Source organism: Vipera berus (genome assembly GCF_964194415.1).
Source record: "Vipera berus genome assembly, chromosome: 3".
In the NCBI taxonomy this organism is placed as follows: Eukaryota; Metazoa; Chordata; class Lepidosauria; order Squamata; family Viperidae; genus Vipera; species Vipera berus.
In genome coordinates this window covers 16020088-16035081 of record NC_138204.1, presented here as the reverse complement: position 1 = coordinate 16035081, position 14994 = coordinate 16020088, and the positions used below count along the sequence as shown (strand labels likewise).

The following is a 14994-nucleotide window of genomic DNA, read 5'->3' as shown; positions in this document are numbered from 1 at the left end:
GGGGTGTCAAATTCGCAACATCACATGACCAGTCACGACGTATCACAACTTTTTTTCCATTGCTGGCAATGGGGTGGGTGGGGTTTCGCTATGATGCATCCGACCTGCGGGCCAGCAGTTTGACACCCCTGCTCTACAGTATTTCCAACCTATACCTCAGTTCATATTTTTCTGACATGTTTTAGTTCTTTCATTCAATCAAATCTTTACCTTCACTTCAGTGCATGTATTCCACAATTGTACTCTATATTATCAGAACACTTTCTTCAGATTGATTATATACTTTCCGTTTCTCTTAGTTCCACAAACACACACTAAGTATTTTTCTATCATTTCATTTCATTTATTAATTAATGCTCTTTACCATTTACTCCTCTTTATTTCATGTCGCAATCTTTCTATGCTATGGTTGTCACCAGATAAGTGGATAAATATTGATCTCCATTGTCTATTGTGATTTTCATCAACTGAGGTGTTGACATAAAGCCTTAGTGTCAGATAAGGTTTAGACTAGGTTGTGGTATCTTTGTAAATAATGCCAACAGTAAGAAAAATACACTGTATGCAAGCAGTTGAAGATAAAATACAAAGGATGCAAATGTTTCAGGTGGCAACTGTATGAGGTTTTGCTTTATGTTTCAGCTTTGTTTCTTAAAATATTATCTATAATCTACAAGATGATTCAGACAAATACATATGCAACAAAAAGGTAATAATTAAGTTTACATGTATTTGTAAGGTTAAAATAAACATATACAGTTGTGCTTAAGAGTTTCAATATTTCTGCATAAATATGGCCTAAGATGTGATCTGTTCTCCAGACAAGTCCTAAAACTAGAAAAGAAAAAGAAAAACTCAAACAAATGAGTCAAAAACTTTATATTTCTTCATTTATTTATGACATAGTTCTGTGTTTATCTTTATTCACTTTATCTTTTTGAGAAATAGTAAGGGTCAAGTCTGGGAAACTTTCTCAAATTACATTTCTGCCTTGGATTTAAACTTCTTTTATAAAACTATTGTCTTAGTAGTGAATCTTCTTCAGTATTATTCCTACTGCCAATTATAATTTCATAGAAACAAACCTAAAGAGAGGTATCATATGATACCTGCTTTTTAACAACATCACACAAAATTATGTGATGCTTGTGTTAGATGTCATGGCAAAAATTATATAACTATATCATTAGTATGATGACATATGATGCATATGTCATCATTTTGATGCTGTGACTTGTAACAGATGCCTATGATGACTCCTACCCTGTGAGCTTATTGTGCAAAAGTGAATTAATTTCATAACAGCTTATTTTGCTGTACAAACATAGCCTCTGTGATAGCATTTCTATTGTGGCCTTCTTCACTACCACAATTTTTATTATTATTTTAATCCCATGTATATCCCGCCCTTCTCCGAAGACTCAGGGCGGCTTACAATTTAAGCACAAACCAATGTGCTTAGCAATAGCCTTCATTCTATGTATATGCCTGCTTATTAGGGCTTTCGCCCCCCCCCCCAGCGGCATTATTACAAAGTCAGCTTATTGCCCCCAACAATCTGGGTCCTCATTTTACCTACCTCGGAAGGATGGAAGGCTGAGACAACCTTGAGCCTGGTGGGATGTGAACCTGCACTAATTGCAGGCAGCTGGTGTTACTTAAGGAGGCATTAGCCCACTGCTCCACCAAGGCTGTTTGAAATATTGTTTGAAATATTGAAGCAGTGAAGTTATTCATTGAAACATAAAATCTAGTTCACTATTCTGAAATATTTTTGAGAGTCGTTCCAGCTAATTAGCCTCCAAGACTGCTGTGTTTTTATGATGCCAGAGTAGCTGTTTCAAGTTTCAGATAAATTAATATGGCTGATCAATTTTTGCTCATTTAATGATATAGTAGTAAGAGAGTGAAGGGAATCATTTATTCCCTAATCAGACCCAAACCTTAGAGATGTCACGAGCAAAATAGTAAGTTAACACACATCAAAAATAACATGTATTACATTTAAGTGTTTATCTAAGCAACTCAAAGCAGGATTCATCATTCTCAATGCCGCTTCCTAAGCTTCTATCTTCTCTTATGGTAAAACAGACTGAAAGAAAAAGTAATCAGACCATTTTCTGGTTGCATAGTGGTCTGACTATTTTCCTCCTCATCTTAGCTCAACGTACTCTGACAACTTGTAAAAATTATTGTTGAAAAACTCTGCATAAGAATAGTCCTGAACACTCCCTTTGGGGATTTTTCCTACAATTTTCAATTATTCCATTGAGAAGAGACGAAACATAAGATTCAAGGAAGATGACAGAATAGTGGGATGATGTCCACAGGCAATACTTATAGGATAACCTTTGCTAAATATTCATGAGTACTATTTTCTAAGCAGCATTGAAATCACTTTTGAGACTGTAAATATTTTACTTTAAAACTACATTTTATTTTGACAGAGATATCTTTTACACCGATACAGTACTTTTTGGTAACCAGAGGGTTGTGGACAATATTATAAATGACATTTCATGTATGCTCAAGATACCCAGGAGGACTCTACATATTGTTAAGTATTCAATGTGTCTTACATGATCTGTAATAGTTTAGTACACTTTGGGGAGGAAAGGTATGAAATATTTTAATTAATTTCCCACAACAGTAAGTACAGAGAAACATGACAAAATAAAAATAGAAAAATCATATCTACTGTATATCTAATGAGTAGATTTGTTGGCAGGTGCAAATCACAGAAGGGAGGAGAAAGTATATATATCTTTGTGTGTGTGTGTGTGTGTGTGTGTGTGTGTTTGTGTGTGTGTGTGTGTGTGTGTGAGGTGGTCTTTTGTCATTTCCTTTCTCTGATGACACTCAAGAAGTAAACTATATAGTATAGCCAAAAGAAGAGAAAAAAATCTTATTTGCCCTTTGTATGATTTTTCACTCATTCTATAATCCACCTTGAAAAAGAAACATTTCAGCATATTGTTTTAGTACTGTAGTGGAAAAACGAGATATCATCCTCCTATGCTCCAGCAAGACTGGCACTGCCAGAAAGCTCCCTCTCAAAACTTTCCCCATTTGCCAAACCAAAAAATGCAGTTGGATGATTTTGAGTGATCAGTTATTAAAGATCTTAAATATTGTCTAGGAAAGGTTTGGAGGATAGTGGTCAAATTTCTATAAATGTCAAAATTGGTATGGAAATAAGTCATACTATTTTTGAACATGAGGAAGTAGTTGCCTAAGACAAGATTTAGTTCAGGCCATCCAATATAAGAACTGATAAAATTTCCTGTGACTACAGTAATTAAGAACACTATTACATCACTTACATTTTTTCCCTATCTAGCCTATAAATAATGATTAGATATATTATTCTGGTAACTGTGTAATTACTATCTGAAGTTACTTTTTTTCTTTGCAGCTCTCCACTAGCAAAGGGTGCATTGCTGGTAATCTTAGTTATATTGAAGAGGATGGTACAAAAATCAATTGTACTTGCAGTATCACAGTATGTATAATTCATTATATCCTGATTTGATATAAGAAAGGTGCACATTTCTGTATTCTAGTTGAAATGCATAGATGTTTTTGCTCAATGCATTATGCCTTGTAATTTTTATTCTGTATATATTCTATATACAGTATATATACAGTATATATACATTACTGTAGATATTCAATAAGATAAAATCATTATTTATATCCATTAGGTTTCTAATATGATAATCAAAGTATTGATGCTTGCTTGGGTATAATTTTACCGAACTAAATATCTGGACTTTCTCAACTTGCACCTAATTATTGCATATCCTGGAAAAAAACTTTTTCTGCACATGATGTAGTCTTCATCTTACCTCTGGGTTGTGAATGTTTCTTGGATTTTACTAGCAAAATACTAGAGAGGGTTGCTTTTCTTTCTCCAATGGATTTTATTTAGTTTAATAAACTCCCAAATCATAGAGTATTTCTAATGTATGGGTCTGTTCATCACTCTTAAAGGATGGTTAGAATTAGTGTGCTAATATATAAAACCATAATGCTTACGAAGTAATGAAGAATTACTATAGTTAATCATTTTTGAAAGAATGTCTTTCCTAAGTTTCTAAAACAATTTGATGTCTGTTTTTTTAGACACCTGTACCATCTAATGTAGAAGGAATAAGAAGTATCCTTTAAGCAAAATGTAGATTAAAAAAAGTAAAAAACAAAACAAAATGAAAACCTGAATATAAAATTTATTAAAGATTCCATATAAAATGGCATGACTGATGCTAAAACTGTTCATATTATAGTAACAGAAAATTATATAATATCCAGTAATTTATATAGTGCAATTAAATTCCAGTTTATTTTCTTGAATCCTTTAACATTACAGATTTGATTACAGATGCAAAATTTATTCTAATTATAGAAAAAGATGCAACTTTTCAGAGACTGTTAGATGACAACTTCTGCTGTAAAATGTCCCCAAGTATAATAATTACGGTACAATTTTACATTTTACTAAGCAGATCCGAACATTCTCAAATAAATTGTCCAAATTCATTTCAATTGTATTTAGGACTGGTTTCAGAAATGAAACTGCATTGGTTATACAATGAGGCTGGCTACTGTAATCTGCAAGCATAATCTTGTTAATTCTCCTGGATACATTTCAGCAATTTTCAATACTATCAATTATGCCCTTCTGTTAAAGACTTTGCTTAGGACTCGTATTTTACAATGGTTCTACTGATATCTAGACTATTTTTTGAGAAAATTGTGCTAGGGTGTTACTGTTCAGCCACATGACATTTGTGCTTTGGGTCAGTGGAAGAGTTCATTTTATTTTCCATGTCATGTGAAACTGCTAAGTGAAGTAACTCAGATATTAAGCATGCAATGCTACCTGCATGATGATCACATGCTGATCTTTTCTATTCCTGGGGTAATATGGTGGGGTTATCCTATCATCCCAAACTGACAACATGGTCATCACCATAAAGTCATCAATAATGTAAGCAAAATTATAAAGCCAAATCTGGTGTACTTAGTAGCATTTCATGTCTGAAGGAATTAGGAAGGAGTAATAATCAGGAAGATCTAAAGAACTCTGGGTTTCCAAATAAGGAGAGGTAAGAAGTGTTATTTCCAACCAAATGCTTGGTGAACCATGTTTATGGTCAGACCACACAAGCCCAGCCATATGATTAGCTAATAACTGGCGCCCATTATTCCCCCAAAATCCAAGTTTCAGCCTCATATTTTCACAGGTTTCACACAGTGGTGCTGTCACTCTCTAAGTGAAGGCTTAGTGTTCTCATACTTGGCAGAAGTACCAAAAAGGTTCTGATTCCAGTTAAATAGCAGGACCCATGTCTCTCTAGAATCTTGTCACCTTACTTCTTTCATCTTCTGAACAATTAGGGCATCTGCTGCCGGCATCAAGCTCCCTGCGCCCTGTGCGTTCCCACAGAGAGGGCCTCCTCAGGGTGCCACCGGTCAGAGAATGCCGTCTGGTGGCCCCCAGGGGGAGATCCTTCTCTGTGGGCGCCCCGGAGCTATGGAACCAGTTACCGGTTGAGCTCCGGACGGCGCCCGATCTGCGCTCCTTTCGCCGCGATCTGAAAACATACTTGTTCGAGCAAGCCGGCCTGGCCTGAGGGGGGATTGGTGGGGTTTTTTATCACTCTTGTTGGGGTTTTTTACTATGTATCAATTGTATTTTAATCGGGCATGCATTTAATTATCTTTTAATTTTTGTAAATTTCTGTGTTTTATTCTTGCCCTGTACACCGCCCTGAGTCCTTCGGGAGAAGGGCGGTATAGAAATGATAATAAATTAAATTAAAATTAAATTAAATTAAATACACAGAAATATATCATCTGAATCACTGAAAACCTTAATCGAAGTTAGATTATGGGAGTGTACTGACAGATAGCTGCTGACTTAAAGCTCAGTCTAGCCAAAGTAGAAGCTTCGTGGTTTAATCTACTGTATATCAGCAATGCCACATTGCTCTAAGGGTCAAGTGCACGCTTAGGAGGGGTTGCAGATTTATCTTTGTCATTAAGGCAAAATATCTTTCCTACTTAGCAGAGATTTCTCTGGCTTCAGTGGGCCTCCATTAGTTCCAACAACAATGCATTGTTGAATAGCAGAGAGCTTTATATAGTGGAAAGAATGCATGGAAAGAGAAACACTAAAGTTAGGAGTGTAACTGAAGGTATTCTTGAGGCTGGTGCTTGTATGAAAGAAAATAAAAGATAAGCTTTATTTAGAAAATAATTCAGTGATAGGAAAGCCTTAGTTATTTTATCTACAGATAAAGAGTTTGTAGTGTGAGCTTACATTATGGAAAAAGAGTGGCCCAGAGAAGTACCTGAAATGTATGGTCAGAGTGAAAAGCAAAAGAGAACAAAGAGAGAGAAAAAGAAAGTGATGAAATCCCTGAGAATGCTAATCAAAAGGATATGCGTTACATAAAGGTAAAGGTAAAGGTTCCCCTGCACATGCGTGCTAGTCGTTTCCAACTCTAGGGGCCAGTGCTCATCTCCGTTTCAAAGCCAAAGAGCCAGCGCTTGTCCAAGGAGGTCTCCGTGGTCATGTGGCCAGCATGACTAAACGCCAAAGGTGCACGGAATGCTGTTACCTTCCCACCGTAGTGGTCCCTATTTTTCTACTTGCATTTTTACGTGCTTTCGAACTGCTAGGTTGGCAGAAGCTGGAACGAGTAACAGGCACTCATTCTGTTACGCGGCACTCGGGATTCAACCCGCCAAACTGCCGACCATCTGATCGACAAGCTCAGCATAACCCACTGAGCCACCACATCTCTGCAATGCGTTACATAGAGATGTGCAAACTGGGTCTTTTTAGAGAAGGAATGGAGATAAAAGTACAGAGTCCTCTTCATGACTGTCTCTGCATCCATTGTCCATAGTGACCAGTAGGTTTATAGATAAAGAAAGCTTGTACACTCAGAGAAGAATTCCAACTTTCATTGTGTGTGAATGTGCTCTGAATCCAGAACTTTAGTTGATATAAAATATGTGGGAAGAGTTACTGATGTTATCTCTAGTCAGGGGTGTGAGTAGAGCATTGTGGGGATCAAGGCAAATCTTTCAGATGGGTGGTCACCTCATTACTACCAGTGTAACACAATATCTTCCTCAATGAGATCCTCTTGGCATTTACCAAAATGTATTTTGAGACACTGGAAATACTTTTTTTTGCGCAAGTCTTTTAAGTGGTGATACCTGCCTGATTTGTATCTAAAAGCAGGTTTACCTTTTGGGCTTTTTTTAAAAAAAATCCTTTCATTGTATGTTATGCCTTAATTCCCAGTTTTCACCATTTTTTTATACAGCTTTTAGGTATTTTGTGAGTGTTGATTCTATTGTCTTTGTATTAATCTTTCATCCATTAATATGAACAACTGTAAAAAATGATTATACTCATTGGGAGCTGAATTTAGAGTTCTGTAATAAAGAATTTTGCTGAGTAGAAGCAACTGTGTCTAAACATATATTGAAAAATGTGTCATAGTTATAAATATTGTAATTATTTCTTCAGGGAAAAGGTGTACCAGATATCAATACAAGACTACTAGTCAGAAAATTATGGGATACTTGTCACATACCACTCTTTGCTCTCATGGATGCTGACCCACATGGTAAGTATGGGGATTCTCTACCTATTTATACCAGATGTCTAGCAATGTAGACATGGTAATGGGCATTTTCTCTCTGAGCATAGCGGATGCAAAGTCGTGTGGTCACACAGAGAGACGGACACTGGAGCTGGGTAGTAACTTCTTTATTGGATCAGGAATGAAGCTGGGGCAAAGGGGTTACCTGGCATCTATTTATACCTGCCCAGGTGAATCGCAACCAATAGATTCAAACCTGGTCTTCCCGCCAGTGCAGGTGGCCAATGGATTTAAACCCTGGCTTCCCGCCAGAGCTGACCATGCCCTGGGGCTGTCAACGACTTGCTCTATTCAGGCTTTCCCGCCAAAAACGGTTGTAGACTGGAGCTGTCCAGCCCCCTGCTGTGCTGACATCCTGTGTATGCTTAAGAGCATACACTACACCCCTTCCCCCTTAGTGAGGGATTAACCTCTGTCATTCTGTCTCCCATAACTATATACAACTATTCTATACACAGAATTTACATTTGTTTACTTCCCAGTTACACCTTCCCCTAAGAACGCACATAGTCAGCGAGGTAGCTTGGAGCCTTGTGAGGTCTGCTTGATCTCCTTGGGACTGGTTCCCCCGGTGGTGTGGTGCTGTTTCTTGTCTCTCTTCCTTGCTGTTGTTGTGGTGGATTGTGGTGTGTATGTGTGTGTGTCGGGGTGCCTTGGCTTTGTATTATGCTGGGTTCTGGTGACTGCCTGGTTTCCCTGTCAGTCTCCTGCCTGAGGCGAGGTTGCCTCTGTGCCCCACTGGTGACCCTCCTGGGTGTTTGTGTCAGTGTTGGCTCCTCCTCCTCAGGCCCAGTGTGTCCTCAACAACCCTTTCAGGAGCCCTTTTCCTCAGCTGGTCCAGGTGCCTCTTCCAACAGAGTCCCCCCTCCACCCTCACCTTGTAGGAAAGGGGTCCTGTTTGCTCTAGTATTTCCCCTGGCACCCATGGGTGACCTGAGCTATAGTTCCTTGCCCAGATGGGGTCCCCCGTGTTAAAAATTGTTTTGATGTTTGGGGTCCCGGCATCTGCTGCTACTCTGTCTGGGTGAAGCCTGTCCAGCGTTGTTATTAGGCGTCTGCCCCATCTGAGTTCCGCTGGGCTTTTGCCTGTGGCAGTGCAGGGTGTTGCATGTTGGTGGCCAGTCTTTGCTTCCAATTTCCCTGCACTATGCGCTTGAGGGCGTCCTTTGTTGTCCTCACGAATCGCTCTGCCAACCCATTACTGGCCGGGTGAAAGGGAGCCGAGGTGGCATGTCCAATCCCCAAGGTCCTCAGGAACACCTGAAAATCCGATGAGGTAAATTGTGTTCCATTATCTGACACGATCACGTCTGGCAGACCATGAGTTGCAAACATTCCCCTTAATGCTTGAATGGTTCCTGCTGAGGTCATGTTGCCCACAGGCACCACCTCCAGCCATTTGGAATGACTGTCTACTGCTACCAGAAATGTGTGTCCTTGGAATGGGCCCGCATAGTCTATGTCTACCCTGGACCATGGGGTGTGTGTCTCCTCCCACTTGTGAACTGGTGCATGTGGCTGTTCTGGCTGTGACCTCTGGCACATGTAGCACCCAGCTACTAACCCTTCTATCTCCTTGTCCAACCCTGGCCACCACAGGTAGCTCCTTGCCAGGGCCTTCATTCTTACCACTCCTGGGTGGCCCTCGTGCAGTGACTGGAGGACTCTTTCTCTAAGCCTTGTGGGGATGATGACTCTACTTCCCCACAGCAGACACCCCTTGTGTGTTGATAGTTCATGTCTTCTGGAAAAGTATGCAGTGAACTCTTGCCCTGGTGATTTGTCCTGCCACCCACTGCTCACCCACGATTGTATCCTGCTTAGAACCTTGTCCTTGGGGGTCTCTGAGGCTATGTCCTTTGCGTTAAGGGGGCATTCTGGCAGCTCCTGTATTGCCAATATTTGGGTAGCAGGTGCGGGGTCCGGCTCAGTATCCCTTAGGGGGAGTCTGCTGAGGCCATCTGCGTGCCCCATCTCTTTGCCTGGTCTGTGTACCAGCTTGCAGGAATATGCTGACAGGAAGATGGACCAGCGTAACATCTGGGGTGACAGGATTTGTGGTGTCTGCTTTTCCGTTGTAAATAACCCTAACAAAGGCTTATGGTCAGTATATATTAGAAATTCCCTACCATATAGGTAGTCATGAAATTTCTTTACTCCTGCAACCACTGCCAGTGCCTCCTTGTCTATCTGCGCATAATTTCTTTCTGCAGCTGACAGGGTTCTGGAGTAGTAGGCGATGGGGGCCTGAGTTCCATCCTCCCTTAAATGGCTGAGAACTGCCCCAATCCCATAAGGGGATGCATCGCATGCAAGGCAGATTGGCTGGTCCTCCCTGAAGTGCGTGACTGTAGCATTGCCTGCCAACAGGTTCTTCAGTGTTTTGAACGCGTTTGTGTGTGTGTCAGTCCAGTCCCAGGATGCTTGCTTGTCAAGCAACCTGTGTAGGGGTTCTGCAATTGTTGCTTTGTGTGGCAGGAATGCATGATAAAAGTTGAGGAGGCCCAGAAATGCCTGCAACTCAGACTTGTTTTTGGGAGTTGGGGCTTCTTTGATTGCCCTGACTTTGGATGCAGATGGGTGGATGCCTTGAGCATCAATCCTGAACCCCAGGAACTCTGTCTCAGTTACCCCAATCTTGCATTTTTCCCTTTTGAGTTTCAGCCCTGCATCCCTGAACCTCTCTAACACTGCTTTCAATCGGGTTGCCAAAATGTCTTCGGAGCTGGCTGTGATTAGGACGTCGTCGAAGTAAGGGCAAACCCCTGGTATTCCCTTGAGGGTCCTTTCCATCACCTCCTGGAATATTCCAGGAGCCACGCTGACCCCGAACTGCAACCGGTCTACCCGGAACGCCCCTTTGTGTGTGATTATTGTTTGTGCTTTAGCAGCCTCTGGGTCTACCGGCAGCTGCTGATAAGCTTGGGCAAGATCCAGTTTTGCGAACACCGCCCCGCCTTGCAAGGACGCTAGGATGCTGCTTACCGCGGGGACCGGGTAGGAATGGGCACTCAAAGCTCGGTTAATGGTCCCCTTATAGTTGGCGCAAATTCTAATTTCGCCATTTGCCTTGAGCGGCATTACGATGGGGGTTTCCCATTCTGCTCCATCGACTGGCGTTAACACCCCCTGGTCTACCAACCTATCCAGTTCCCGCTCTATCTTGTGTTTTAGTGCAAACAGGACTCTCCTAGCCTTCATTCTGATGGGCTGAACCTGGGGGTTTAATTTAAATGAAATTGGGGAACTGGTGTATCTCCCTAGCTGCTCGTCAAACACGTCTGCAAAATCCTTGCAGATCCCTTCAAGTGAAAGGCAGCTCCGTGTCTGGTGAATCCCCGTGATTCCGATGCCCAGCGCTTTGAACCACCCTAACCCCACGAGGCTGGTTCGCTGCCCTTCGACGACCAACACGCTTAATTTGCCCGTGAATCCCTTGTACTGAACCAACACCGACGCCTCCCCCCGAACGTTAATGGGTGAGTTTTGAAAGTCAGAGAGGGTCAGCCTGGATGGCCTCAAGGGAACCCATTGGCCGCTCCGCTTGCAAATGTCTTTAAACGTTCTGGCGGAGATTATTGACACAGCTGACCCTAAGTCCAGTTCCATCGTGCAGGGAATCCCTTGCAGCTTCACCCTTAATTTTATTTTTGGGGTGAGTGTCGGAGGGCCCCCTGTTAAGCAAACAGCTGGCCTTCCCTCCGTGTGGCTGACCGACAGTCTTGGCAACCGCTCCCCGGTACCTGTAGCAAACTGGAACTCTGCTTCCACTTCGTGCAGGCTGTCCCGTTGCTTGCTCCTTCAGACCGCCGTGATGTGCCCGGTTTTCCCACATGCCCGACACTTTGCCGACTTGAATCGGCAGGTAGACCGGGGATGCTGTCCTCCGCAGCTTGCGCAACGGGTAGCTCGGGAGCTGTTTGAGCCGCAGCCGGAGCACTGGGTAGACCGGGGTTGTCCGCAGCCGCCGTGCTGGGTAGACCGGGGTCCGCAACTGCAATGCTGGGTAGACCGGGGCCGGTTCGCGCTGTAGCCAGGGAGTTGGGTAGACCGGGGCCCGCTCGCTCCGCACCTGCACTCCTGGTACCTCAGGCTGGTCGTGGCTCCCTCACGTTGTCTCGGTTGGTGTTGATGGGTCGCGGTTGTCGGTGTATGGCGTCCACTTCGGCTTCCGCCCCTTCTGCTTCGCTGCAACCGCTGAACTGGTGGATGGCTCCGCTCTCTCTCGTGTCAGACTCCTCGGCCGCGTCCCAGGCTAGGAACTCCTCCTGGACGTCCCTCAGGATTAACTTCTGCTTCGCGAAAATTTTCTGCCACAGCTTCCGGTCCCTCAGCCCACAGACGATCCGATCCCGCAGCCGGACCTCTAAATTTTCAAAGTTGCAAAGACGGGCTGCCTGCCTTAGGGCAGCCATGTATTGTTTGGCAGACTCACCCGGCCGCTGATCCCGTTTCTCGAAGCGGTACCGCCATGCGATTTCGGACGTCTCAGGCCTGAAGTGCTCGGTCAGCTTCGCTAGCAACTTGCCGTACCCGATGGTGTGGATGTCGTCGGGCGAGTAAAGGCCGACCGCCAGCTGGTACGTTTCTGTCCCGCAGCTGCAGAGTAGCGCCGCCGCTCTCTGTCGGTCATCTTTCACCCCGTTCGCCCTTAGGTAGCACTCGAGCTGTCCCACGAAAGCTTCCCACTCCTCGGGGCGGTTACTATTTTTTATTTTATTTTATTTTATTGAAAAGTTTTATCATACATTTTATCTTTAACAAACCCCCCTACCCCTCCCCTATCCCTCCCTCCTTACCCCTCCCCCCTCCCCCCCCGACTTCCCAGAGCTAAGCACAAGGTATAAAAAACAAAGAAAAAAAAAGAATCATAAACAACCATATGCTAACAACCGTAAACTCTAAAATCTATCACTCTCTAGCTCATATAGGATAACTACAAACACTATTAATATAAAATATATAAAAAAAGAGGGGGGAAAAAGAGAAAAGAAGGGAAGACTTATTCAAATGCTACATGAAACTTTTTAGTCCCATATTTGTTCTGGATATACTCAATCCATTTTCTCCACTCCATAATATAGCGTTCTTGCGAATGATCTTTCAAATAGGCCGATATCTTTGCCATCTCTGCCAGGTCGGAAACCTTTAAAGTCCATTCTCCTATAGTCGGCAGTTCCTCCTTCTTCCAATACTGACCTATTAAGAGTCTTGCTGCCGTAATTAAATTCAACATCAACTTAGTGTCCACAACTGTAGCATCTGTAATTATTCCCAACAAAAAAAGTTGCGGACAAAACTTTATCCTCTGTTTAAAAATCTTCTGCATGTTCCACCAGACTTTTATCCAAAAAACCTTAACCTTTTTACAAGTCCACCATATGTGAAAATATGTTGCGTCTTCGTCACCGCACCTCCAACATTTAGGCTGATAATTCGGATACATACTTGCAAGCTTTTTAGGATCTAAATGCCATCTATAAAACATTTTGTAAAAATTCTCTCTTAGATTTTGAGCTTGTGTAAATTTTACGTTCCTCACCCAAATCCTTTCCCACGTATCCATTGTAACAACTTCTTGAATATTTTGGGCCCATTTAATCATACAATCTTTAACAAGCTCTGTTTCTGAGTCAATTTCTATCAATGCAAGATATATCCATTTGATATGTGCGGGGCCCTGATTTCTAATTTGTTTTATCAAATTCTCATCAGTCATTGTAAAACCAGTTTTCTGGTCTTCTTTCCACCTGGCCCGTAGCTGAGTATATTGAAACCAATTTTGAACAACTTTCTCTTCTCGCAAGAGGCTATATGATTTCAAACTCCAGACATTTCTTTCCAAGCTCAGAATCTCCTTGTACGTAGTCACATCATGTTTGAAACCAGCATGTATATTTTCTATTGCGTGTTTTGGAATTGCCCACAGTGGTATTTTACAATCTAGCTTATGTCTATACTTCTTCCAAACTCTCAACAATGCCTGTCTTAGAATATGCACTCTAAACACATTGTCTACCTTCTTGTCATACAACAAATATGCATGCCAGCCAAACAACAAATCGTGGCCCTCAAGATTTAATAATCTCTCTTGTGTCAAATTAATCCAATCACTTATTCCTACTAATGCAGCAGCTTCATAATATAGTTTAAGATTGGGCATTTTAAGACCACCTCTCTCACGAGTATCCTGCATAATCTTAAGTTTAACTCGTGGCCTTTTCCCTGCCCAAACAAATTTATTGATACCTCGCTGCCATTCCTCCAAATTAGAATCTTTCTTAAGAATCGGTATCATTTGAAATAAAAATAGAAATTTAGGCAGGACGTTCATTTTCACTGCTGCGATCCGTCCCAACAAGGACAATTGCAATTTTTCCCAACTCTCCAATTCTTTTTGAATTTTCCCCCATAGTTTTTCATAATTATTTTTATATAACTTTGTATTAGAGGGTGACAAAAGCACCCCCAAATATTTTACCCTTTTAACAATCTCAAATCCAGTTAATCCTTCTAAGAGAGCCTTTTGCGAAACTGTCATATTTTTGGCCAGAATTTTGGTTTTCTGTATATTAACTTTCAACACAGAAATCAGATTGACTATATGCTCTGCAGCCAAAGATGGAGAAGCTCTATACAGTCAGTAAAAACAAGACAAGGAGCTGACTGTGGCTCAGACCATGAGCTTCTCCTTGCAAAGTTTAGGCTTAAACTGAAGAAAGTAGGGAAAAGCACTAGGCCACTCAGGTATGAATTAAATCATATCCCTGTTGAATATACAGTAGAGGTGACAAATAGATTTAAGGAATTAGATCTGATAGACAGAGTGCCTGAAGAACTATGGACAGAGGTTCGCGACATTGTACAAGAGGTAGCAACCAAAACCATCCCAAAGAAAAAGAAATGCAAGAAAGCAAAATGGCTGTCTGAGGAAGCTTTGCAAATAGCTGAGGAAAGGAGGGAAGCGAAAGGCAAGGGAGAAAAAGAAAGATACGCCCAATTGAATGCAGAATTCCAGAGAATAGCTAGAAGAGATAAGAATGCCTTCTTAAATGAACAGTGCAAAGAAATAGAAGAAAACAATAGAATAGGGAGGACCAGAGATCTTTTCAAGAAAATTGGAGAAATGAAGGGAACGTTTAATGCAAAAATGGGCATGATAAAGGACCAAAATGGCAGGGACCTAACAGAGGCAGAAGAGATTAAGAAGAGGTGGCAAAATTACACAGAAGAACTATACAAGAATGAGCTTAACGTCCCTGATAATCACAATGAGGTGGTCACTGACCTCGAGCCAGACATCCTACAA

The 14994-nt window shown here is 41.9% G+C and overlaps 1 protein-coding gene across 1 annotated transcript in view; it reads left to right on the top strand.

The window, feature by feature from the left end:
* Nucleotides 1-14994, top strand: part of SPO11 (SPO11 initiator of meiotic double strand breaks) — a gene marked incomplete at its 5' end in the record, with an annotated part of 37364 nt that overhangs the window by 4508 nt on the left and 17862 nt on the right. The window contains 6 exons of the mRNA XM_081325956.1: nucleotides 643-709; nucleotides 2448-2556; nucleotides 3416-3502; nucleotides 4126-4159; nucleotides 4370-4479; nucleotides 7550-7649. Of these exons, the coding sequence (XP_081182082.1) occupies nucleotides 643-709; nucleotides 2448-2556; nucleotides 3416-3502; nucleotides 4126-4159; nucleotides 4370-4479; nucleotides 7550-7649 (507 nt within the window). The remainder of the gene's footprint in view (nucleotides 1-642; nucleotides 710-2447; nucleotides 2557-3415; nucleotides 3503-4125; nucleotides 4160-4369; nucleotides 4480-7549; nucleotides 7650-14994) is intronic.